This window comes from Anser cygnoides, chromosome 6, assembly GCF_040182565.1.
Source record: "Anser cygnoides isolate HZ-2024a breed goose chromosome 6, Taihu_goose_T2T_genome, whole genome shotgun sequence".
In the NCBI taxonomy this organism is placed as follows: Eukaryota; Metazoa; Chordata; class Aves; order Anseriformes; family Anatidae; genus Anser; species Anser cygnoides.
In genome coordinates, this window is record NC_089878.1 from 8434791 (window position 1) to 8459033 (window position 24243).

Here is a 24243-nt window from a genome sequence, read left to right on the forward strand (position 1 = left end):
CCAGTGGAACATACCAATGAAGTGAGGATTATTTCTGGTTTTATTTTTGTATACAAACCGTGAAGATGAAGTCACATGAAATCATCTCATTTCAGTGGTCACATATTTAGATGTGTACAACTCACATTTTCACTATAGGACATCATATATTGAAAGGAAACTAGGACTTAATGCCTTAGAGCAGATTTCTATGTGGAAAGCCTCGCTGCATGTTTGCATCTTTCTCCCTCTCCTTTCCATCATTCATACCAAGATGTTGTGTACGCCACATGACTGCCTGCTTGTAAGTGCTTTAAATAATTGTGTTATAAAACCCAAACAAACTACTTCAGATTTACTTGCAGCCACGAAGATGGAATTCCGTGTCCAGGAGGGCACATGCCCTTTCACAACAGAACCGTTAGATACAAAGCAACAGGAATCTGGAAAAGACAGTAAGACTGAGCAACCTAAACATGATGCCTTAGTTCCACAGCCAGCAAAAACAGAGGATAAAAAGGATTCACAGAGCAAAGACAAAGAAAAAACGCCTTCACATCCAACAGAACAGATCTCGGAAACTGATTCACAGAAGAAAGGGGAAGCCAGTTTTGCAGAACCTGCCTCCAAGCTTCCTGGTTTTCAAGAACAAAAGGACTTGCCATCTGAACTGCCTAAAGGGAGCAAAACAGAAGAAAGGACTGCAGATGTGCCCTCATCATCCAACCAAATTATGTCTATGACATTTAGAGATGACCTTAAAGATGTCCAAGATCTTGCCATAAGCCATGAGGGAAGTTCTCTGATGCTGTCAGAACCCAAGGCAGAGGCAGCCAAAAGTGAACTACGTTCAGGCCCATCTCCTGCTGTCCCCCAGGAGCTTCCTCTCAAAGACAGTTACAAAACAAAACAGGAACCCACTGACCAACTGTTTGCCAAAGATCTCGCTAAAGATGAACAGATCCACAGAGACATGACCCTAGCTCTGCATGAAGAAGTAGCTGTAGATGGCCTGAAAACACCAAGTGCCCAGAAAATCCCTGCATGGGGGGAGGAAAAGGACATGACTAAGGAGGAGAGTGATGAGGAAGAAAGGTATGACTTCTATGATAAAGGGGAGGCTCGAATATTAGACGATGGTAAATTTACCACAAAACCTGAAGTTAAGACCCTTTCCCAAGACAAAGCAGACTTTCAAAAGGATGCTGAAGCTAAAATGTCATCTGATCTTTTCAAAGCAGAAAAAGAAATGGACCAAAGTGGGCTTCCAGCAACAGTAGACATGAAAAAAGATGTGCAGCCAAGCACAGAGGTATCCCCAGGCAAGTTAAGCCCTGAACTGACCCTTGAGAAAACAACAGAGCACCCTGATACCACACAGTTATCCCAAACAACAGAGAAGACCCCTGAGGCACAAAGTTTAACCACAGATAAGGCTCCTCTAGAACCTTCTCAAGAGAAAGATGTTAAAAAGGATACCAAGGATGATAAGACAAGTGTTTCGGCTACTGATGAAATGAAAGCAGAAGTGGATCGATCAGGAATGTCGAAGTATTTTGAAACCTCTGCACTAAAAGAGGAAGCCTTCAAAGCAGACGCTCTGAAACAAGGCAGTGATTACTATGAGCTAAGCGACACTAAAGAGAGTGCGTATGAGCCTTATCAGACAGGTCGTCTAATACCTGAAGACAAAGAGGAAGAGGAGGAAGAATTACAGACAGAATTGGGCCAGCAGCAAGGTATGCCTGCTCATGAAATAGGGTACAGTACCCTGGCTCAGAGCTATACACCAGACAAATCCGAAGAACCAAGTTCCCCAACAGAACGAATGTTCACTATTGACCCCAAAGTCTATGGGGACAAACGAGAGCTCCACAGTAAAAATAAAGATGACCTAACTCTGAGCAGGAGCCTGGGACTTGGGGGTAGATCTGCAATTGAACAGAGAAGTATGTCTATTAACCTGCCCATGTCCTGCCTGGATTCTATAGCTCTAGGATTTAGCTTTGGCCGCGCACATGATCTTTCTCCCCTGGCTTCGGATATTCTAACCAATACTAGTGGCAGTATGGATGAAGGTGACGACTACTTGCCAGCAACCACACCAGCATTAGAGAAGGCCCCTTGCTTCCCCATTGATAGTAGAGAGGAAGATGAGCACATTGAAGAAGAAAAAGCAATGGCAGAAGAAAAAGTCCAGCCTGAGACTTCGGTTGAATCGCCTTTCCCAGCCAAAGATTATTACAAAAATGGGGCTGTCTTGGCTCCTGACCTGCCTGAAATGTTAGACCTAGCAGGGACAAGATCTAGATTAGCATCTGTGAGTGCAGATGCCGAGGCGGCGCAAAAGAAGTCAGTTCCTTCTGACACTGTTTTGGAAGACAGCAGCGCAGCCCTGCCACCTGTGACAGATGAAAACCATGTAACTCTAAAAGCTGAAAGCCAGCTAGAAGACTTGGGCTACTGTGTTTTCAATAAGTACACAGTCCCACTCCCTTCTCCAGTTCAGGACAGTGAGAATTTAACAAGCGAAACCTGTCCCTTTTATGAAGGCACAGATGAAAAATTGAGACGCAGCCTAGCTCCTGACCTGTCCTTAATAGAAGTGAAGCTGGCAGCAGCTGAAAAATCGAAAGAAGAATTCCTCAGTGAAAAAGATTTAGCTCAGCATGCCGCTGGTGAGTCCGTTCTGGGGAGGGACTTTGAGCAGGAGAAGAAAGAGAAGCTGGATACTGTGCTAGAAAAAAGTGAAGATCAAATTGACTCTAAAGAGGTCTATCCCATTAAAGGTGCAGAGTCAGAGAGGACAAGACCTGAGGCAATCTTAGAAATGAAAGAAGAAAGTGTTGCTGACAAAGTTCATGTGCCTGCTGATACAACGTATGACAGAATATTGTCTACAGAGGTAACAACAGAAAAAGATGCTGTTTCCTTCTTGATGGAGGAGAAGACTCTTAGTGTTGTTCCTGAAATGGCTGAGATAGAAGCTCCAGTAAAACCAGATTACAATGCTATAAAGCATGATTTGGAAGTGGCTGCAAGGAGAGCCGACCAAGAATATCAGAGTCAGTTAGAAAGTAAGATCAGTGAAGGTTCTCTCCCTTCAGGGAAGGACAAAACTCCTGTTAAAAGAGCAGGGCCTGAACCCAAAGAAACTCAACAGAAAGATCAGACCATCTTGTCCAGAGAAGCAAAGGATGCAGATGTACTTTCCAAGACGGAGCCTACTTACGTGAAGGACAGCACCAAACTGTCTGAAACAGAAATTAAGGAAAAAGTAGCTAAGCCCGATCTTGTACATCAAGAGGCAGTTGATAAAGAGGAATCTTATGAATCTAGTGGAGAGCATGATCAAGCCCAGGAAGGTTTGAACGGAGAACCCTTGAAACAAGAGGATATCAAAGGAGAACCTCCAAAACCTACTGTGTCTGGGGAAGAGGTGCCTGCACAGTTGCCAGCAAAGGAGCCTTCTCTGGAGCTCCTCCTTCCAAAAACTGAGCCTCCCCAAGAAGAGCCTGCTGAGATTCAGATGGAGACCATACCACAGCCTACAGAGGAAATTGAAAAGATTCCTGATACAGCTGTGAAACCTACAGAAATCCAAACACTGCTGCCATCCGAAGTGACAGCTGGGGCCGCAAGAAGGGAAGAACATGAGGAAGAAGAGGTAGAAGGGGGACAAGAAGAAAAAGAAGAGGATAAACAGCATCTTATACCAGAAATGCCCCAAGAAATGGACCTTGGGAAACCTACCGGTGAAGAAATGCTAGCCAAGGTTTGCCCAGAAGCACTGCCTGAACTCAAAGGCATTATTGAATCCGTGGTGACAGTAGAGGATGACTTTATCACAGTGGTGCAGACAACCGTTGATGAGGGTGAATCTGCGTCTCACAGTGTACGCTTTGCTGCTACCCAGCAGGAAGACATCGAAACTGTGGACTCCCAGGCTGAAGAGGAGCTGGAGGTTGAGGAAGTGGCTGACATTCAAGCTGAGCCCAAGGAGGGCTCCCCAGAAGCTCCTGCTTCACCCGAGAGAGAAGAAATCTTGCTCACCGACTACAAAACAGAGACGTGTGATGATTACAAAGATGAAACAACAATCGACGACTCCATCATGGACACAGACAGTCTCTGGGCAGATACTCAAGGTGTGCATTATCCTTTTTGTTTTGTGTGTTAAATATTTTTGCTTCCAAATCATAATGATCAAAAAGCAAAGTTACTGTAATAGTAACAGTAATCTCAGCATGTTTCAAAAAAATATTAAATAGCCTGCTTTTTTTTCTTTTATTAATCCGTCTGCTCGGTCTTCAACTATTTTTACGCTGCATCCGCTGCAGTATTGTTAACATTTGTTACTAATCTTTTGTTTATTACAATTTGCTCTGATCCTACAGATGATGATAGGAGCATCATGACTGAACAGTTAGAGACTGTTCCTAAAGAGGAGAAGGCAGACAGAGAATTGCGAAGACCATCTCTTGATAAGCATAAAAAAGAAAAACCTTTTAAAACTGGGCGAGGCAGGATTTCTACTCCTGAAAGGAAACTAGCTAAAAAGGAACCTAGCACACTCTCCAGAGATGAAGTGAGAAGGAAAAAAGGTTCATTTAACACTCCCTATTACAATATATTTATGTATTTTTGTACTATTGTGCAGTACTGTCAGGTTACTCTGTTGTAGATGCACTTTAACAGTATTAAGTGCGGTGCTTTTTAATGAGACATTGTACAATTATATGAAAAGCCATGTGCAAGGCTCACTGCTCCACCAGTCCCGTTTTACTCTAGACACCCCCACAGATCACTGAGTAGCACACCTGAGGTTAATGCACAGGTGCTCACTCTCTCCTGACTTAGGATTTGTCTGCCCCAGTAGAAGCAATGCTTCAAGCTGCAGTTGTGGAGCAGTGGGCCTGCCACTTGATGTATTGTCGTATGAAACTTTGCTGTTTTTTTTTCCTGATTGTGTGTTTTTGTGTTTTCTTGTCCATAGCAGTGTATAAGAAAGCTGAACTTGCTAAAAAAACTGAAGTTCAGGCCCACTCTCCTTCCAGGAAAATCATTTTAAAACCTGCTATCAAATATACTAGACCAACTCATCTCTCCTGTGTTAAACGGAAGCAGACAGGTGACTGCATTCTGTTCAGTTTATGCAATGTGGCTGGCAAACATAGACATATATTTTTTTTTTTAAATCTCATGGCTATGGCAGCTTCTCTATTTTTTATTTTTATTTTTTATTTTTTCCTCCAAGAATATCTTCACAAATAGTATTGCTTTTTTAGTGTTTTGTATCATTTTTCTTTTCTTTTTCTTTCCCGGTATTTGTTTGTTTATTTAATGGAGGCCATGATCATGTATGCTTGTCATTGCTTGGACCTCCAAGTGCTGTGGTTGTAACTTGGCATTGTGCTTACAGTGTGTTGTTGTAGGAATCTCTGCTCATCATTTTGTTCTTTTTTTTAATTATTTTTATTATGCCTTTTTTTCTGGTGGGAAAATGTTGACAGCATAGTATGCATTTCCATTATTTTGCTTTTTACTCTCATGCATAATAAGAAGTGTTTCAGACTTATATTTTGTTGATTAATGTTATTCACATTCACACGTCACAATCTGTTACTGATGTTTATGATGTACAGTCAAAATCCACAGGGGGAATCCAGCCACATGCAGCATGGAGCTGAGAGAAGAAATCTGGGCTCACACTACGAATGGATTCCAAATAAAAAATAATAATAATATTTAGTAGAGGAAGGTGAAAGGAATTAAAATTTAAAAGAGATTAAAATAGTTCCTGCTATCTTTTTTACTGTTTGCTGGAGCACAGCTTCATCAGCTCAGAAGTTATGACGTCCACCATTCTATCAAAAGGGGGGTTGATGAACAGTGGGAATGGGGAGTTGATTCTTCATGTCACAAAATAGTGTTGGTTTTGCAGCTTTCTAACTCCGACTGCACTTCAACAGCTATGTGGTCGGTGTTGTCTTGCCCTCTGATTCTCTTACCTCCTCAGAACTCTCCTGGCCCAGCAGCATCTCAGAGACCTGAGTCATACTGATAGACTTGCATAAGGAAATCTGTTCAGTGCCTGAAATGTGTGCTGCCTGGCAACAGTCAGAGCTTTTTTTCCTCTCATTCTTGATATGTAGTGATGCAGATGTATTAGTTGAAGTGAAAAATGTAATACAAGAACAAAATCCCAGTGCATTTTAAATACTGAGACAGAGAGCAACCGAAAAGAGGGACTCTATCTTAAAATTTGCAGCAATGTTGGTTTGGGCTCTAAAGCAAAATAGCTTGAACCATTCCACAAAGTGAATAAAAATATATCTAAAAATGTTTCACCGTACTCAGTGTTGCTGGAAAACTCAGTTCTCCCTTATTTTCTTCTATGTTCCTCCCCGCCCACCCCACCCCACCCCCCTTTTTTTTAACTTACTGAGGGGACTTGAAGAGACACCAAGCGCAACTATATCGCATAGCGCTGCACACTGAGAGAGTAGGCAGCCATATGTTAACCTACGTATCCCTGAGCCTGAACCAGTCATCCAGTTCTTTTCAGGATCTGGAACTTACAGGGACGTTATAGTGGAGGACTTGTTAGTGTTAGGTCAGAGGTTGGACTAGGTGATCTTGGAGGTCTCTTCCAACCTAGATGATTCTGTGATTCTGTTATTTTCCTCCTGTTTTCCTTTTATGTAATACAATTTATACAGCACCATTTCTTGTACTGACAGCCAGCTGTCAGTATGTCCTATGTGGAATGGTCCTGTTAACTGTCATGATGCCTAAGCCCCACCAAAAGTACCTCCATGGTGTAGTCTACAACTTTGAGTATATTCGAGGTGTTTAAAACCTCTGTGTTGCATTTTCTGCATCTTTAAAATGAAGTATGTCCAGTCATAAGATGGAATAGTCTACAACAAGAAGTTAGTATTTGCTCATATTTTCTACGTAGTTGTCCAGGAAATGAAATCATTCATCTATTCCCCTCAATAGCAGGGGAAAAAAAACTTCCCATGTCACTGTGAGGTAAGCATTGGCAAATACTGCTAACGTATGCTGCCGTATCCTCAAGGGAGGGACCGCTGTTTGAAATTCATCCTTGCCATTTAGAAAAAAAACTGCAAGGCCAACTCTAAGGAAGGAGTAGTGAAATCTTTGCCTTGCCTGATGTAGTTACGGGAGCAAAACCTCAGTCCAACTCTTGCTTTGTGGCTGTGAGATGCTGCTGCTGTTGTGCCATGAGAGGAGTGGTTACAGGGGCAAGGCCAGGCCAATTGCCCAGTTATGAGCAGGAGTCAGTATGCAATATGCTTCTGTTCCGTGTCTGCAGTTCTGGGGTCACCGACTGAGGTAAGACATGTTTGTTGTGTACCTAAACTGGTAGCAGAGCACAGAGAGATCTTTTGTTCAGATGGAGAAGTTGTGGCGCTTTCAGGTAAGTCAGCATGAGCAGCACAGCTATGCTTTCCACTTCATAGTGGTGGCTGATTTGGAAGGAAGGAAGAAATATATTATTTGTGATTATTTAGAAGAGATGCAAAACACACCAAAACCAGCAGTAACAGATGGGGTAAAATGTGATACAGGAGGGCTTTGTTACACTTAAGCCTGGTACAAATTCAGAAGTGTCGTATGCAGCCATATACATTAATTTCCTCCTGAAAAGTTTTCTCTCCTACTCCTTCAATTTAGAAAAGCAGCAAGGAAATTATATTAAGAGGGCAGAACTACTGAGTGGGAAGTGTGGCAGAAAACCAGAGATTCCCCTCACCATTCCTGGGATACAAGGAGAGGAGAAAATCAATTGGTTGTGTCCCATACACTCTGTTAGGGCTGGTTTTGCAGTTAGAAGACATCCTAGAGATTGTCATCCGTGTCCACTATCTTGCTTCTTTATTTACTAAGGGCTGTTTTGGCACAGATGCCAAAGGATTTCACATCCAGATAGATTTTGTGTAGCAAATCACTTCCTGAGCAGTGGTGTTGGAGCGGACCTAATAGCCTGTTTTCTGAAAAGCTCCCTTGTTCCACAATTTTGTAAGGAGAGAATCTAAGTCAGAAAGAAAAATCTCATCTCAAATCATGTTGTATCAAATAAACGAAATGGTGCATTATTATACTTGATTCCCCAGGTATAACGTGAATGCTAAAGTCTGAGGGCTTGGTTGAGCCATGACACACTGACCTTATTGACACAATTGCAGTGATAATTCAGTAGTCAATCGCTCTCTTTCCATTACGAATTTTGGCTAATATTTTAAAAAGCGGTGACTTCAGGGTCCTTTATTTTAAAATTTTCATTTGTGGATTGCTTAAAGGAACCTGATTTTTAGAGGACAGTTGTTCAGAACTTTATGAAAATCAGGGTGATAAGGTGTCTTAGGTTGAACCTTCAGAACTAGAGTCTCTTACACCTGTCAGCTGTTCTTTGAACTTTTTACTGTGGTTCCTAGATTTCCAGGGACATAAGTACAAAACTTGGATTTGTTTGAAATACATAGAATGCCACTTTACCTCAAGTAAAATGAATACAGGACATTTTTAAGGTAAGCACATTTCTATGTACAGTTCGCTGAGACTACTTTACAAGGTAATTGTTTTGCATGGTAGTTCAAGGTGTATGAGTGTTCTAACAAGTGTACCAAGTGGAAATGCTTATTACTATTATTTTTAACCATCAAGTCTTTCTTTGGGTCTCTCAGCAGCAGGTGGTGAAACAAACCAGGCTCCTGGTGTATTTAAACAAGCAAAGGAAAAACTCTCAGTGAGTAAAATCATCTTATTGCCCATCTTTATAATCTCCTTTTGTCCTTATTTCAGATCTTCCTGTGTTAATTCAGTACTTCATTGTGTGTTCCATTTAGAATTTGTTTGACATATTCATTATTCATTTAAAAAGGTAATTAAACCCACCTTTCCTGAATAATAACTTCTACTAGCTCTGACTTACAGCCCAGGTAGATGATGATGACAGCTTGCAGATCTATAGGGGGCACACAGACTCCAAGCTGCAGGAGTTGGATGTTGTTCAGCATTTTGAACAAGGTCATCCTCTGGGATAAGCTGCGTCCTTTCCACAGCACCCAGCTCGTGCTGCCACCTTGCTCTATTGCCACCTAGGCAGAAATCCTCCCCAGGACTCACAGGGTATATTTTGATGCACCATTACATACGCATGCATTCTGCAGAGGCCCTGCCTGTGTGGAAATTATTGGCCAGTAGCATTTTACACGTGAATAAGTGCTTTCGGATTGACTAGTTCCTGGACCACTGATTTCTATCTGTTTTACCCTGACAATCCTGTGCCCTGCCTTCAGCTGCTCTGCAGCCTGTTCTGCTCCCTGCTTCTGCCTCTCCTCTGCTGAGTTTTCTTCAGGAAGTATTGCAAATACTAAAGAAATACAGCAGTACTACAGCAAAGTGTCTCTCTGCCCTGCTCCTGTGCTGACCCTATGCTCTTTCTATCCTACCATTCCAAAATCCCCAGCAAATCGTCCTTCTTTCACTACCCCCTATGCAATTCTTTCTTTCATGACACTGACACAAACTAACTTACATCTGCAGTGTGACAATACTTTGTCATTGCTAGCCATCGTTAACAGTGTGGCTGTTCCTTAGGATTCCCCCGTATTTCCTAATATATTCCATGGCTGATTTGTTTCGTCTGTCTAACCAGATTGTCATTTATTTGGGGAACAAAAAACTATGTCTTATAAAGTGCTACACATTATTTATGAATCGTAAGAAATTGTTCATGATGAAAGCAGCATAACTGATTTGAGGCTGTGAAGCAGCGCTGAAATTTAGACCTGAATTCAGCCATGGATTCTAGGATTTCATGTGATTTGAGATGTCTGGCCCATTTCAGCTCATAACTGGGAAACTGTTAGAACTTCTTTCCTAGTACAATATGAAATATCTGGGTAGGCTTTGCTCCTTAGTCAAAAGTATGGTTTGTGACTCTCTTTTCTCGGGGGCTGATTAACACCTGAGTGAAGTCGATACTAGCTCATTTTCAGAGTCTTCTGTGATCATGGAGTGCTCTAAGGACAAGCACTGCAAAGTCATTCTCTGAAATGATCTGTTTTCTATGCACCTTTCTTATTCCCGTCCTTTACCTTATGGCAAAGATTAGAAGTCTAGTCCCTCCTTACTTTCTCTCCCTGTTGCTTCCCTTCTGTGATTGCCATGTTCACTTATCTCTTGGATGTTTTCTCTTTTGTGCCTTGTCTTCACCTCTGCTTTTGTAAAGTCCTCTTCCTTTTTGTTGTTGTGTTCCTTCCTGATTTTCAGCTTATATGTCCTTCAAGTGCAGCATTTTCCTCTCCGCTGGTAATGTTAGATCATCCAACCCAGTCAGTTTGTTATCCGTCTTCAAACTACGTTTTTCATAGTGCTTTGCAGAACAACTTCAGGAAAGGCTAAGCAGTTCCATCTGCTGGAAGGAGCTGTGTACCTGTAGTAGTGAGATGCTGAGAACATTGGCCGTGCCTTAGCAGTGCCTCTGAAATAAACTGAGATTTCTGCATCCCAGCTTCAGCAGTCCCCGAATCACTGGGTCTTGGCTAGGGTTACATAGATGTTTGTCCTGTGGACAGCTGGCATGTCCAGCAGTATGAATTACAGCAGAGGTTAAATGTAATCTATTGCTAACATAATGGGAATAGTGTTCTGGGTAAAGCACAGGCAGGGATTGAAGCATTCGGTCTTTGCTTGCTCTAGCAGTCTTGAGCATGTCACTGAAATCTGTTTGGGCCAGACTCTGCTGCTATTACTGATGCTAAAAAGTGCCTTGCTTGCTAAGTAACAGAGGGGATGCAGATTGTATTAATGGCAGAGCAATGTGTTAGCTCAGGGTCATGCCTTTTCCCCAGGCTTTCCATTGAAAGATCTCGGTCTCGTCCATCTTTAGCATCCCCATTAGATGCACATATTCATGGAGGACATTGTGCACTGTGAGTGAAAACAATGGGATCTCCTAGATTGCACTGTGCCTAGAATCTAAATCTGCAAGGATTTTCCAGTCTCACTGGGGTCTTGTTGCATGACCCTCAAGTTGGAAAAGTTGAAATTGGCTGAATGAACATTTGGGCCTCAGACTGTGCGTGCTTAGTTATATCCCAAGTTCAGAAACCCCGGTGAAAAGTGCTGGCATAACATCTGCTTTTTGGAGCCACACGAGATAGATGCTATGCTTCCACATAGTTTCAGCTTTAGTGTTCTTAGAAATATAGCCCAAATTTTCTCAAGTGGATGGTACCTGTAAATTCAATTATGACAAATCATTCAAAACCTGGAGAAGCCTTTGTTGTGACAGAAACACACACTGTTCAGTTTCTGTTTAAAATAATTATTTTCATTATTAAAAGATAAATATGTTGCAGAGTTCATTCTAGAAATACTTTCTTGCTAGTGAAGCACTCCGATCCTTTGAATGGATTTCTTGTCATGGCCAGTAGGGCTACTGGATAGGGCTAGTGATATCTGTAGACGTCACAGCTGTACTGTAGGACTGGAGTTGTTAGGCAGCTCTGTAACTCTTAATCATGCTCATTAGTACATACACACTGTGGATGACCCCAGCCTCAGTTTTCTTCAGGCTGGCTATGTAGCCTAAGCCAGATGCCAGTCCGTAGGGGGCTGAACAACTGTGAGTTATGTTTCATCCCATTCTTTTCTCATTTTCTAAAAAAGACAGCTTGAGGAGTAACTCGTGCATCTTTTCCAAACGTTGAGGACATCTAGATGGCTGGCTGAGACCAAATGCCAAATTTTTCATGGCTAAAGTTCCCTACTAAATCCCATACTTACAGTAAGATTGCTCCTATTAGTAACTTCATGCTTGTATGAATACAGAGAGAATCAGGACTACATTGCCAAGACAACAGCCTTGCAATTGTTCTTTGTCATATCAGTTATCCTTGTAGGAGAAAGAACAGTGTTGCTTAATCAAGTAGCCCTCTTTTCTTTCGTGGAAATTTCTTTGTGCAGAACAGCTAGGTCTCCTAAGCATCAACAAAGAATTTGCAGTCTGCCTTGTTGATGTCTGGTTGTTCCTTCAGTGGGATATTACCATTATTCAGAATCACAGCAGTACCTGACCAAAATGACACATGATGTCAGCCTTTCAAGAGTATAAAGCTTTCGTTATCCCAGGACCCCACATTGTCAAGACAGGTTTACAAATTCCTGTTGTGACACCAAATGCACAAAATAGAGTGTTTGTGGTGCACTGGGGATTTTTGTGTGCATGCAGTGGCATAAGTAGCACTGCTATCATGTCCTTCTGCCATCTTGGGAATGCTGCTGTAACCTTGTTCTAAGACTCCTCCTGTTTTATTCCTGAGTGTAGCCGGGAGGGATATATTACAAATGCACAACTTAGTTTTAAAAGACCAGGATGTGTTGGTGCTCCTGTAGTTTTGCACTTGCTTCTGATGCAGCCAGCCAGCAGTTGTACCAGCTAAGTGCCGTGCCTGGCACCAGTTCTGTCCTATTAACACATGGCAAAAATAGCATTTACACAAAAAGGCACTCTCTAGAATCAGTAAATCTGTCCAGACACAGATGGTTTCAGTCAAACAACACAGAACTAAAACTTTGCATGTCAGAACTGCATAGACACCATTACCAGACACAGGAAAAGTATTAATTCATAGCTTCGCATTTTTTTTGGTCCATGTTGCATGTGTTTTCCTTTTGTCCAGCTTCATGTTGTGTTTTCTTTTGTTTTCTCGTGACTAGACTGCCTCTTTGTCAAAGATTCCTGCCTCAAAGTCTAAAGCAAAGTCATTGCTTCCTCCAAGACCCAGCTCAGCTTGCTCATTAACTACTAAAAGGGCCACTTTTCTCGATACAGACAGTTATTATGTACGGCCCTCCTCAGCAGGCCCAAGAGACTGCCTGCCCTACTCAAAATCAGATGCTAAGGTAAGGTAGCAGAGTTGGTAGAGAGAGTTAGCTCGGAGATGTGTAGGTAAATTCCCTGGATCACATTCACTCCCCGCTACATCTGGGTAATTATCTGTGAAGTTTACCTGGGATTAATTTCCAGTGGCAGGAAAATTTATTACTAGGCTACGTGATTTGTGCCACAAATAGGTAGAAATGAAGCAAAGTCTCCAAAGGAAACATAAGTGAAATTTATTATAACTAGCAAGAGATGTCTTCTTTCTATTGATGATATGGATGGTGCTTCATTGACTGCTGAGAAGTTGCACCCATTTTGCACAAGGGTAAGTAGCAAAACCAGCAGTACTAATTCGTTTTCCAGGAGAAAATTTTAAAAAGCAATTTTCAACCAGTTAATACTCTGAAAACGAATTAAATCCCCAGTGTAAGAGTGTACAGTTCTTATCACCAGCAACAAGGGCAGAAGCCAAAGGCTTTAGGACCCAAATTTGGTCTGTGCCTAGGACTAAGTTCAGGAAGTTGCAGTATAAATTTAAAGAGATGGTTGGCAGTTCATCTGAGCTTCCCCGTGTTTACTGTTCACTTGTCTTGCAAATCTACTTGATGCTGAGCTGATGACTGTTATGTCATTTGAAAGCTGTTTTCACTGTGCTTGTTGTGTCTCGTACTGGTTGGGGCCATCGTTATACTTCTTCATCATCAAATCACACATCACCAAACAATATAGTGTGGTGTCCCAGTATTGTGGGTACTTTGCAGGTGAATTCACATAAGAATTTCACACCTGAGCACCAGAGGAGTTCTTTTACTTTCTGTTTGTACTAAAAAAAAGCCCTTACTAAGGAACCAGATGCTGAACCCATCCATATTTCAGAATAATCAGAAGTTGATTGCCTTTGTTTTGATGGAGATGATATCTGTGATGGCTTCACAGGGATTTAGATCATAATCCAGTAGTCCACTAGCATCCTCTGCAGTCACTGGGAGATACAGCTTTGCCTTCAGTGGGAGTAAAACCAGTCATTGATACATGCTCAGTCAAACCTGTAGAAAAAGAAAGGCTTTGCCTGCTACAAAGGGAGGGTTTATTTTGAGGAAGCAGTAGATTGTTCAAGATAGGGTGAGACTGGCAAAATACCACATTTGGGAAATTCGCAGGGAAATATCTCTCCAAAAACGGAGTTCTGTCCGTACTGGGTACCAGAGCCAGACTTTTCCTAGTGAGCATTTTCATGCAGTAAAGAAGCACCAAGGAGCTGATCAGAGCATGGGAAGTGGCTAGATCCCACAGCTTCCTCCATGAATAGTAAACTGGGCCCAAAGAATGAGGCTTTGCCCTTTGTATGTAGGTTGAGAGAAATCACGGGCTAAAGTGGGACATTTTGAAAACTAAACCTGTTTTTATTTTGTTACTATTAGGATGGAGTAAGCAAGAGTCCTGAAAAACGTTCCTCTTTACCAAGACCTTCCTCTATCCTTCCTCCTCGAAGAGCTGTATCAGGAGACCGAGACAGAGAGGAGAACTCTCTCTCCCTCACAACATCCCTTTCCTCTTCAGTACGACGGACCACACGTATGTTTTTTTGCATGTTAACTCTCTCCTACTGCTGTGGGTGTCTTCCATGACAAAAATGAGACAAATGTGAAGTAGGTAATACAAAATATTCTGGTGTATCTTAGAAAAGTGAACATAACAGTTAATGTTACGAATTTGTTGTTTCACAGTAACAATCTCCCTGTGCCTCTAGTCCTAGAGTAAAAACCCTCTCAGGTGATAAATGCAAAGATGTTAGCCAGTGGAGTGACTCACTGGAGGAAGTGAGGATAGTAAACCAGAAGTGAGGATAGTAAACCAGCCAGGTCCTTTTATCAGGACTAGTTATATTAACTCGGAAGCGAAAAGGAATTACAGGACAATGAGAATTTTAATAAATACTCCCATAACTTTTTGCTGGTTTGATTTCAGCCTAGGCCTCAGAAAGTGGATGTGACTCCCTACTTTCCAGTGGGAATTCCTGTAGCTTTAGAAAACAATTTCAGACCTTTTTAAGAGAACCTAAGGGAAGCAGATGATTACATTCTACCAAAAAAGAAATCCTTTGAAATTCTTGGGTGATGCTCCAAGGGTAAAACAGAGTGACTGCCAGCTGGCACAGCAGCCCATTCTCTAGACTGAGAGGCCATGAAGTATTTGCCAATGTGGTGAAGGGCTGAGGAATGAAAATTAAATATACCAAAACTACAGAGAATTGGAAAAAAAGATTCCCTTTCTATCTCAGTTGATGTAGTGAAAAAGTTCTGGTTTAAGGGTGGTTGGGAAAGGAAGAAACTGTTCAGGGAAAACTGAAGGTGAGATTGGAGTATGTTCATTCTATCTGGTGAGTCATGTAAAGAATTTGCATTTTTTGTTGTTTTTGTTAACTGGCATGAAATAAACAGAATGATTAACAAATCACTTAACTGGGATTTTGATTAGTCACACTGCTCTAGAAAGTCCCACTGCATTTATAATTCCCAAACCTTTTAAAGGTGAAAACACATAACACCTGTTCAGCGCTGGGGTTCACAGGCTTTGAGCATTGGTTTGGTCTTTCTCTCCCTGAGTATTCTTAGCAAAGCTTCCTTTAAGCAGCTTATGGCGAGATCTCAGCTTCTGTTTATTTGCCTTTGAGAGTTACCAACAGAGCTGGCTGCAGAAAGCACAGTGCCGCTATTAAACTGGTTTTTGTCCTCAGTGAAAAGGACTGGTAATGCTATTAACAGGGAATGGAGCTGCTACAAAATGTTCCACTATTTATATGTTTTTAACTTGCTTGTCAATGTAACTAGAATATGACTTTTAATCAAGGTTGGCTTCTGTAGCTGCTTTGTTTCACTGCACTACTTGAAAATAGCAATTGAACATGAGGGACATCTGCCCATCCACACAACAGACTTGTTCACCATCAGCTGAATGCTTGCCCGGGGCTCAGCTGCAGAGAGCAGCTGCCCAGTGGTGCTATGTGACCAGAAGCAGCCTAGAGTTTCGGGATTACCATCAAAATTTTCACCACTCTGGTTTAACCCCCAAATCCGCTGAACTGGGTGACACAGTTCTTACTGGTGAGTCAGGCTGTCAGGCCAAGTCCCGAAGGCTGGATTCAGATGGCGCTTCTAGTGCTTTCCTAAGAGGGAAATCAGTGCGGTGATACTGTGCCTTGCATGAGCTTTTCAGGAAGAGTAAGCGTTGTGGGAAGCACATCCGTGTGGCAGCGTGGAGAGCTCAGCCACCATGTGGGTGCCTTACCAGCTGAGCCACATGTGACAAGGTACCTCCTAGCAGGGCTGATAAGCAAAGGAGTCCCACAGACAGACCTCCAGCCTGCTGCTCAGCACTAGCACAGACATCTTAGAGCTGGGTCTTGCGTGGCAGACAGGGTTGAAGTCTTGGGAGGTACATAAAGAAGCAAAGCTGTATTTCTGTGAGTCTAATGCTGTTTTTCTTGCATGTAGGATCAGAACCAATTCGTAGCAGAACAGGAAAAAGCGGAACTTCTACCCCCACTACTCCTGGCTCCACTGCCATCACTCCAGGGACACCACCGAGCTATTCCTCCCGTACGCCGGGCACTCCAGGGACACCCAGCTACTCCAGAACCCCACACACTCCTGGGACCCCCAAATCTGCCATACTGGTACCAACTGAGAAAAAAGTTGCCATAATTCGCACTCCTCCTAAATCTCCAGCCACTCCAAAGCAGCTGCGAGTTATTAATCAGCCTCTGCCTGACCTCAAGAATGTCAGGTCCAAAATTGGATCAACAGATAACATCAAATACCAGCCTAAGGGAGGTCAGGTAAGGATTTTAGTCTTTCTGTTTATCCATATGTTATTTAGCCTCACGTGCACATTCAGGATGGGTATGGGATGGGAGCCATTTTGAGTTTCCTTGCAAATGCTGTTTCTGTTGTCACTGCCATATACACTGGTTGTTTAAGTGACATTAACTTGCAGGGGTCAGGACTGTCTTCAGAAAAATTATCTTGCCACCTGAAAACTAACAGTGCCTCACTGAGATCGGGGGAGAAGTTTCAAACAAGAGATTGTACTCCATGTCATAAATATGTTTTAGCCTGAGTATGAGCAGTTGTTGCTTCTTTACTCTTCATCGATACCAGAAAATTAAGGAGGTTTGCTTTAATTCATGCAAGTTCAGCTTCGACCTAGATAGACGTTAGCAGGATTGCACAGCACCATGACCTTTCCCTGTGTCATTTTACATGCCATGTGCATTGTGTTGGGCAGTGTTAATGAGACTTGCAGCCTCCAACATAGTAAATCCACCCCAAGTTAAAGATGATGGGAGGGGACAGGTATTAGACTTAGCTGTTTTTATTGCTTCAGAGTGTGAATGAGCAGGCACAGGACTTAAATTGTATAAACTGGAGAAGGCATATAAAATAAGAAAAGGAGAATGTGTAAGAAGGCAGATGGCAATTTTCTGTTCTCACTTTCTGAAAGCAGAAGAATTCACGGGCGTGTTGATGCAATTAAAAGCTGAAAAAAGGATGAAGTTTTTCATACCTTGCACAGTTACACCCTGAAGCACATTATCGTGAATATTGCTGTCAGCTAAAGACTGAACATGTATGTAGGGTAAGAAAATCCTGTTACTATAGACAGAACTTACTAGACATTGAAAAGGACAGTAAACATACAGGCTTACAAGGTAAGCAGGATCTTTTGAAGACTGAGGAAAGAACAGATAGGGAATACCATAGATCTTCCTTTCATGTTGATTGTGGGCACAACCTGACCATGAAAACACTGTGTCCCCAGCTCCCTTTTATTTTCCTTGGACTGCTGAGTTACAGCACTGGCAATGTGAGTGGATTCTGGGCAGGTTCACTTCTCAACCACCCCCAGGGACAGGACATCAGGGTGATTAACGTGCTTCCCCATTCATCTGTCTTCAAAGCTCATCATCCTGGGAAGCTGGGTTACACAGTGTTTCCAGATCAGATACTTCTATAAATATCTGAGTTTTGGAATACACAGTGAAACATACAGAACAGTAATGTTTGCCTAATGCTGCCTCAAAAAAAAAACAAGCAAATGAAAAAAAAAAAATTTTTGATGTTGCTAAGCTATGCCTATGGCAGGTCTTCCAAAGAAAAAAGCAGGCTCGTGTTAAACAGTAAGGTATCTCTTAAGCATTGATCCTGTTTTCACGGTAAATTAACACATTCAGTGCTTTCCAGGATTTGGACAGTAGCCAGTTACTCAGATAAAGTCGAGAAGATAATGCCTCAGCAAAGGTTCTTCTGCCTTTATTTTGACAAGTGTTGGTGTAACTATTTTGTATGAGGCCAGCTCTCACTTGACGTATTGCATAGCAGATGGTCAGGGGGCACAGGGGCTTGGAAGGCAAGTTCAGACAGCGCTTCTGGATTGGCATTGCTTGTAACAAGCCCAGCTGCTGGACATGGAGCTCAAAACCAGCACCACGTTAGCCTAACCTCCTCCTTCCTGTTGCTCTCTGTGGATCGTGAGCGCTAGAGGACCACAGTGAATTGTATTCCTGTGTAAACACCATGCCCAGACAGCTTAGCAGTTCTACAGTTGCCCACAGTCTACGCAGCATAGTGAAGAATGGCACAGCAGTTGGCATTTCACTCTTCTGGGAATCACAGGGGAAATCTGCTGAGTGGACATAATGTCACTGAAGCTAAAGCATTTTTTAATTCCCACTGCTGTGTGGCCACTGAGCTGTGGGTTGGGCAAAGGAAGACTCATTGAGTTTTTGCTTTGTGTTTCCTTTATGCCATGGTTGCTCAGTCTAGACAAAAGGTTTTAGGATTAATTCTTTTCTAATTTATGCGGTTGAATTTTATATGGTCTGTCAGAGGAACACATGAAAGCTAATTTCATTTCCTTGTGTCTGCTCGCTTCCTTAACGCCTGGTGGCAAATACTGCACTGGCTAAAATGAGCTGTTATCTGCTCTCTGCTTTTAGTGATGATACACGGAACAAACAGAAGGCTGCTCAAGTTTTATAACCTGAACTGGAAGTGCTGATAGCAGTAACCAAAGGAAAAACTAGCAGACAAAAAGCCAGCATATATCTGGGCAAGTTAAGTACATAAACATGACATGCAAATCACTAAAGGAATACAGATATGCAGCCCAAAACTGTCATTTGGAGACAGACTATCCTTTTACCAGAGGCATATCTTAACCTAGCACAAGGTCTTTTCTTAGCTTACAGCTGTCCTAGAGAATGCAGCCGCACTGTGAAACTGCCAGAGGCTGAGGTGCAGAACTGAAACAGCAGGGGAGGTTTGAATGCTAAATAAAAGAAGTGCAGTGCTTCAGCCTTGAATTTCATCAAATGCTCATCAGCCAGCAGACTCATTTTAATTCAGCTTTAACTTGCCAGCCACAGAAACAAAGAAAAGGAGAGAAATTACTCCACCTGACAGGCAAAAAAAAAAAAAAACACGTCTAGGGGAAGAAGCAAGCCAACATTGCGGTGCATTAAGCTCCTGTGAGGAATAGATCGCTTGAGATGTGTTTAATTGCTGTTCTGCAGTCTGGAGAAATGAGGGCTTCTCTGCGCTGTGATGCAGCCAGTAGGTGGTTGTCTGGTTTTCTCTTTATAGTAAAGTATGGTGAAATGTATCATTCTTGGCAAGGCTCAGAGGCGACTTGCTCATGGGTATGTCTGCTGGGCTTCAGATGGATTTTAGCACTGCATCAGCTGTGGAGGAAATGCTGTGCTTTCAAAAGTAACCCATTTGCATCTGTTATTTCTCAGACAGCCCAAGGGAAGCATGGGGGGAGCTGGGGGAAGGGTTGGAAATCTGTTGCACATGCCAAGACTTAGGTTTTGCTTTTCTGTTTGATTTTTTGTCATCTTGAAATTCTGCCTATGGATGTGGTTTGTGCCATGTCAGTGTACAAAGGTCTATCAATTGAATCTTTTCATTACTGACCAGGTAGGGTATTTATAAAGCATTGTAGGCCAGCAACCAAGGATAAAGCCAACTTAGATTTCTTTTAATTTAATCTTGAAATGTATATATAAAATCTCAGCCATGGGCAAGAATTTCAGCGGTTGTGAATCAGCACAGCCCCGTAAAAGTGCATGGGGCTGTACAGACTGGAACGCTGTACATAAGGTCTAAAATATCACTAACTATGGTAACAGCCAGGGGTCTTGTAAGGAGTAAGATGACAGGTATTAAAATGAAATACGCAAGCCATGTTGGAGAATGAATTGTTCCTTGAAGGTTTTTAGGAAGATTAAAGAGAGAACGTCACAATTTTCCCTAAACTGTAGAAAACAAGGTGCACTGAGTTATGGGTAAGAAAGTCTGAATAAATTGATGATACCACTCTTCAGCAGAACCTGTCTAGAAACCACAAAAATGCTGGCAAAAATCAACAGGCATCAGCATTAAATGATAAAAGAAACCGGCACATGGAAGGATAAGACATCTCAGACCTGGGCAGAAGAGGAGACTTGAATAGATGTCATTGTCTTTGTACATTTTTTTTTTGCTCGAGTCCTTTCCTGTTAGCTTCAAGATCCATTTGGTTGGCAGGAGAGGTTACCCCACAATGCACAAACACACATTGCCCCATCATCACAATTTATGACCTGGTCTGCAGAGAACGGTGGGCTCCTGACGTCTTCCCTGCCTTAGCTGCAAAGCCAGAGCAGAGACAGACATGTTGGTGGTCCACCAACAGCTGGACCACCTCCTGGGAGAGCTGCAGGTCGGAAGGGTATTCAGCAAGTTCCCCTTGAGACATCATATTGTAAGTCCTCTTCCTTCTGCTTCATGTCTTTGTGCCAAGTTACAAACACGGATGATGGCCCAAAAATCAATCTGAAAATCCAGATTATGTGCTATCAGTGCATTGGCTGATGAAAAGCATCCTATAAGACAGTGGAGAATATAGGCACAGCAAAAATGGCAATCTGAACTGTTACTTAGTCCCCTTCTCTCTCACCTCCTTCTGGCACTTTTTCCTCTTATCTGTTGCAGTCTGCTACATAATCGAGTCAAAAACACTGTGGCTCAAGTTAAGAGAGTCTCTGTTCAGGACAGAAGTGATGAACATAAATGAGCCCTAAGGTTTAAGGAAATCCCAGGTATTGGTGCTTTCCAAAACCAGGGCCACAGGAGGCATCTGCAGGGAGATGTGGATCAGCTCCCTGCGCATTATAACCTGGCCATTGGTTAAGGAGTTAGCTAATGAGGGACTGGTAGGCAATTGTTTCCACACTGTTAGCTGCGTTCATTGAAATTAGTTTGTGAATTTACCAAATCAATAGTTCTTAACTGTAAGGTAATTTCATCTCTGTCAGTCTGTTTTTGTTTCCTTTATACATTCCACGTTTTCCGGATTTAGAAGACATTTATAGGATTTGTTCTGGACTGAAAATTAGGGGAAATGTAGGAAATGATGAGTAGTTGTTTGTCAATTTGTATGTTTGCCTGTTTATGTTTAAAATTAGAAACTAATCCATCCCATGTTAATTGCAGATCTACAAATGCAAAGAGAAATTAGGAGTTTCAGGCACAATTTCAACACTCTCTCATAGCTCAAAAACATAATTTTTAAGTTTTTGAAATTTATAATTTTGGCTGATCGTTGCCTATTGTACAGAAATAACATCTTGCAGCTCCTGTGTTCAGATGACACTCATTTAATGGAAAGCTTGCCTGCGTACAGTCTGTACAGTTAAGCCTTGAATTATTCTGGAAAAAAACAAGAAAGATTCTTTTTCCTGACTCACATTTTAGGAAAAAAAAATGTGGCAATCACTGCCAGGCCTTAGCAAGTTTCAGAAAGTTTATTTGAGGAAAGGTGTTTGGCTGGTAGAAATGAGCAGGGAACTGGGACTTTCAGTCCAGATCTGACGTTCACTCGATATATGGCTGGAAGAGAGTAACATCACTGCCATGCCTCAGCCATCTGTAAAGTGTGCATCATGTGCATGGAGGACGGACTGGGAACCCCAGTCTATCTTTCCACCTACCACAGCAGCAGCTTAAGCAGCCAGTTCCAACTCTTAGCTGGCTAATTAATGTTAGAGACAAATCCTGGCCATGATGTGCCACACCGTGTTGGTCTCATTAATAGCAAGGGGAGAAGCTGTACCGTTTTCTGGAGTAGGTTGAAGGTACCAGGACATACATTCCTCTGAAAGCCTGAGTCATCCCAGCAGCAAATTCAGCACGGGAGGCATTTTCAGCTCAGCTCTAGGGAGCCTGGATTTTGGCAAGAAAATGGAGAATGTTGTTCTTATTGGGAAAATGTTCAGGCAATACACAATCTGGACCAGAGCTGTTTAGTTATCTAATAGTGTTCTATCTTGCATGGGAAAATGAAAAAAAGTTTAACGCTGGATGGGAAGGGACAGGAAAGGAAAGGATAAAAAACTTAGTTTTTATCTTGGAAATTTGGATTTGAACAAGGAAAAGAAATGCTAAGGGTCTGCTTATCTTTGAGAAAACCAAGCTTGCATAAAAAAATAAAACACAAGATGTTTTTCTGACTTGGACTGACCAGCCTAATTTTCTCCATTATGCTGGAGTAAAGAAAACCCAGGCACTGTGACTCAGAATTCATTTCTTAAAGCTGTGGAAATGATTTAAAAACCTTGATACTTTTGATACCTGAGGTTATCAGTACTGCTTCCATGAATAGCAACCGTTCCTTCTAAAATTTAAGGATCAAACATTGTAGTCTAGCAAAATCTGTTTTGATTTGTGGTTTTTTGTTTGTTTATGGCAGTACTAAAACAGAGATCTGTGGAATCATGGGTTTTAGCTGAATTAATTTTGCTCCTATGATTTTTTTTTACTTGCAGTACGTGAATATCTTTCGATTTCCTTTTCCATTCATTTCATCAGCTCCCCAGATTTAGTGAGAAGTATGATCACAGAGCAGTTGTTAAAATGTATCTGCCTTGGATCTTGCAGTTCCTTGAGCTCTCTGTTAGATTGAGATTTTGTCTCTTGACTGTAAACTCTTCAGCACAGGAAGTGGTCATTTTCCTTTGCATTTTCTAGCACAATTACACAAAACCTCTCAGTATTTCTACCACAATCATGCAATCAGAACAAAGTTTACCATGCTAGATGTTAGATTTAAAGGTAAAATATTAGTTTCTATTTCAGTGATTAATTCTTTAAGAGACAATCACATCTGTTTTTTTTCTCTGTGATAAATATGAAAACATCTTCTAACAGAAATCTATGTGCTTGGGGCAATTAATAACATATATGTCATATTAATCAGTGGGCATAATATAAATATTCAAATTTATTTAAAGTATGAGATTTTGGTAGTAAAGATGCCCTCAGAAAATATTTCTTTTGCTCTTATACATAACAATGCTGATGATGGCTTTTCTTCCCTTTACTTACACTGACATGCCTAGATCAATGTGGCCACCTTATTAATTAGATGAATCCCGTGATGTGCAAATGGGAGGAAGGAAGCTTGCAAGTTCTTCACAGTGAGAGATGTAAATCACCCATCATTATCCTGTGCGAGTACTAAAGACATGATTGATTGCAAGGCATTTCTTTTATTTTATTGACACTTCTCGTCGAAAGTATCTATTTTCAGTTTCTAATTGTTTTATAGTTCAGCTGTTCAGGCCAAAATACTACGTGGCCAGTGTCTGCCTCTGGCTATGTTTTTAAAGGTCAGAAATGAACCTATTTTGCTCACCCTTTGCTAAGAATCAGATGAGGATGGTACATCATTTTCTCCGTGCAGTGTCCAGTGCAGCCTTTTATTTTGAATTTCACTAGTGCTCAGGCTGGCAGCTTCACTGGTGTGTGCAACCAGCAACTTCTTGTGAATAAATTCAGTAACAGAGGCTGAATATTATCTCAAGCTCTGTGTGCAGAGGTGGAATGTCTGGGGCACACACTTTCTTTTCAGGGGCTTTGCTAGGTCAAAGAAATACCCTTCCCCTCCCTTTCCTCTACCTGTAGCCTCTGCCAGGAGCATCAGAACTGTAGTATCATCTGTCCTTGGGAGCACAGGGATGTGGAAGCAATTAAAACTGCTTCTTGGTTCTAATCAGGTGTTAACCTTACCCTCACTTCCTATGCACAGCAAATTCATGTCTCATTCAATCCCTTTGTTAACCAGCAGAGCAAACACTGAAATAATGTCTAGTTTCTGGGGTGCAGCTGTGTCAAATGACTGTGATGCTGGGCTAAGTAGGAGGAACCTGCCTTCTTTGATAAGTTGTTAGGAGTCTGGGAGCTTTTTCCAAGATCACAGCCCCACAGCATGTTCAAATGACAAGTGGAACCAGGCTAGAG

At 41.9% G+C, this 24243-nt stretch overlaps 1 protein-coding gene across 32 annotated transcripts in view; it reads left to right on the forward strand.

The window, feature by feature from the left end:
- Positions 1 to 24243, forward strand: part of MAP2 (microtubule associated protein 2) — a 197945-nt gene that overhangs the window by 161429 nt on the left and 12273 nt on the right. For 15 of the 32 annotated variants that reach the window (XM_048058262.2, XM_048058268.2, XM_066999284.1 and 12 more), the window contains 6 exons: positions 333 to 4127; positions 4377 to 4583; positions 4976 to 5110; positions 8694 to 8755; positions 14323 to 14476; positions 16396 to 16739. In XM_048058262.2, coding sequence (XP_047914219.2) covers positions 333 to 4127; positions 4377 to 4583; positions 4976 to 5110; positions 8694 to 8755; positions 14323 to 14476; positions 16396 to 16739 — 4697 coding nt within the window. The remainder of the gene's footprint in view (positions 1 to 332; positions 4128 to 4376; positions 4584 to 4975; positions 5111 to 8693; positions 8756 to 14322; positions 14477 to 16395; positions 16740 to 24243) is intronic. The other 17 variants (XM_048058264.2, XM_048058270.2, XM_048058286.2 and 14 more) reach the window with 8 other exon arrangements.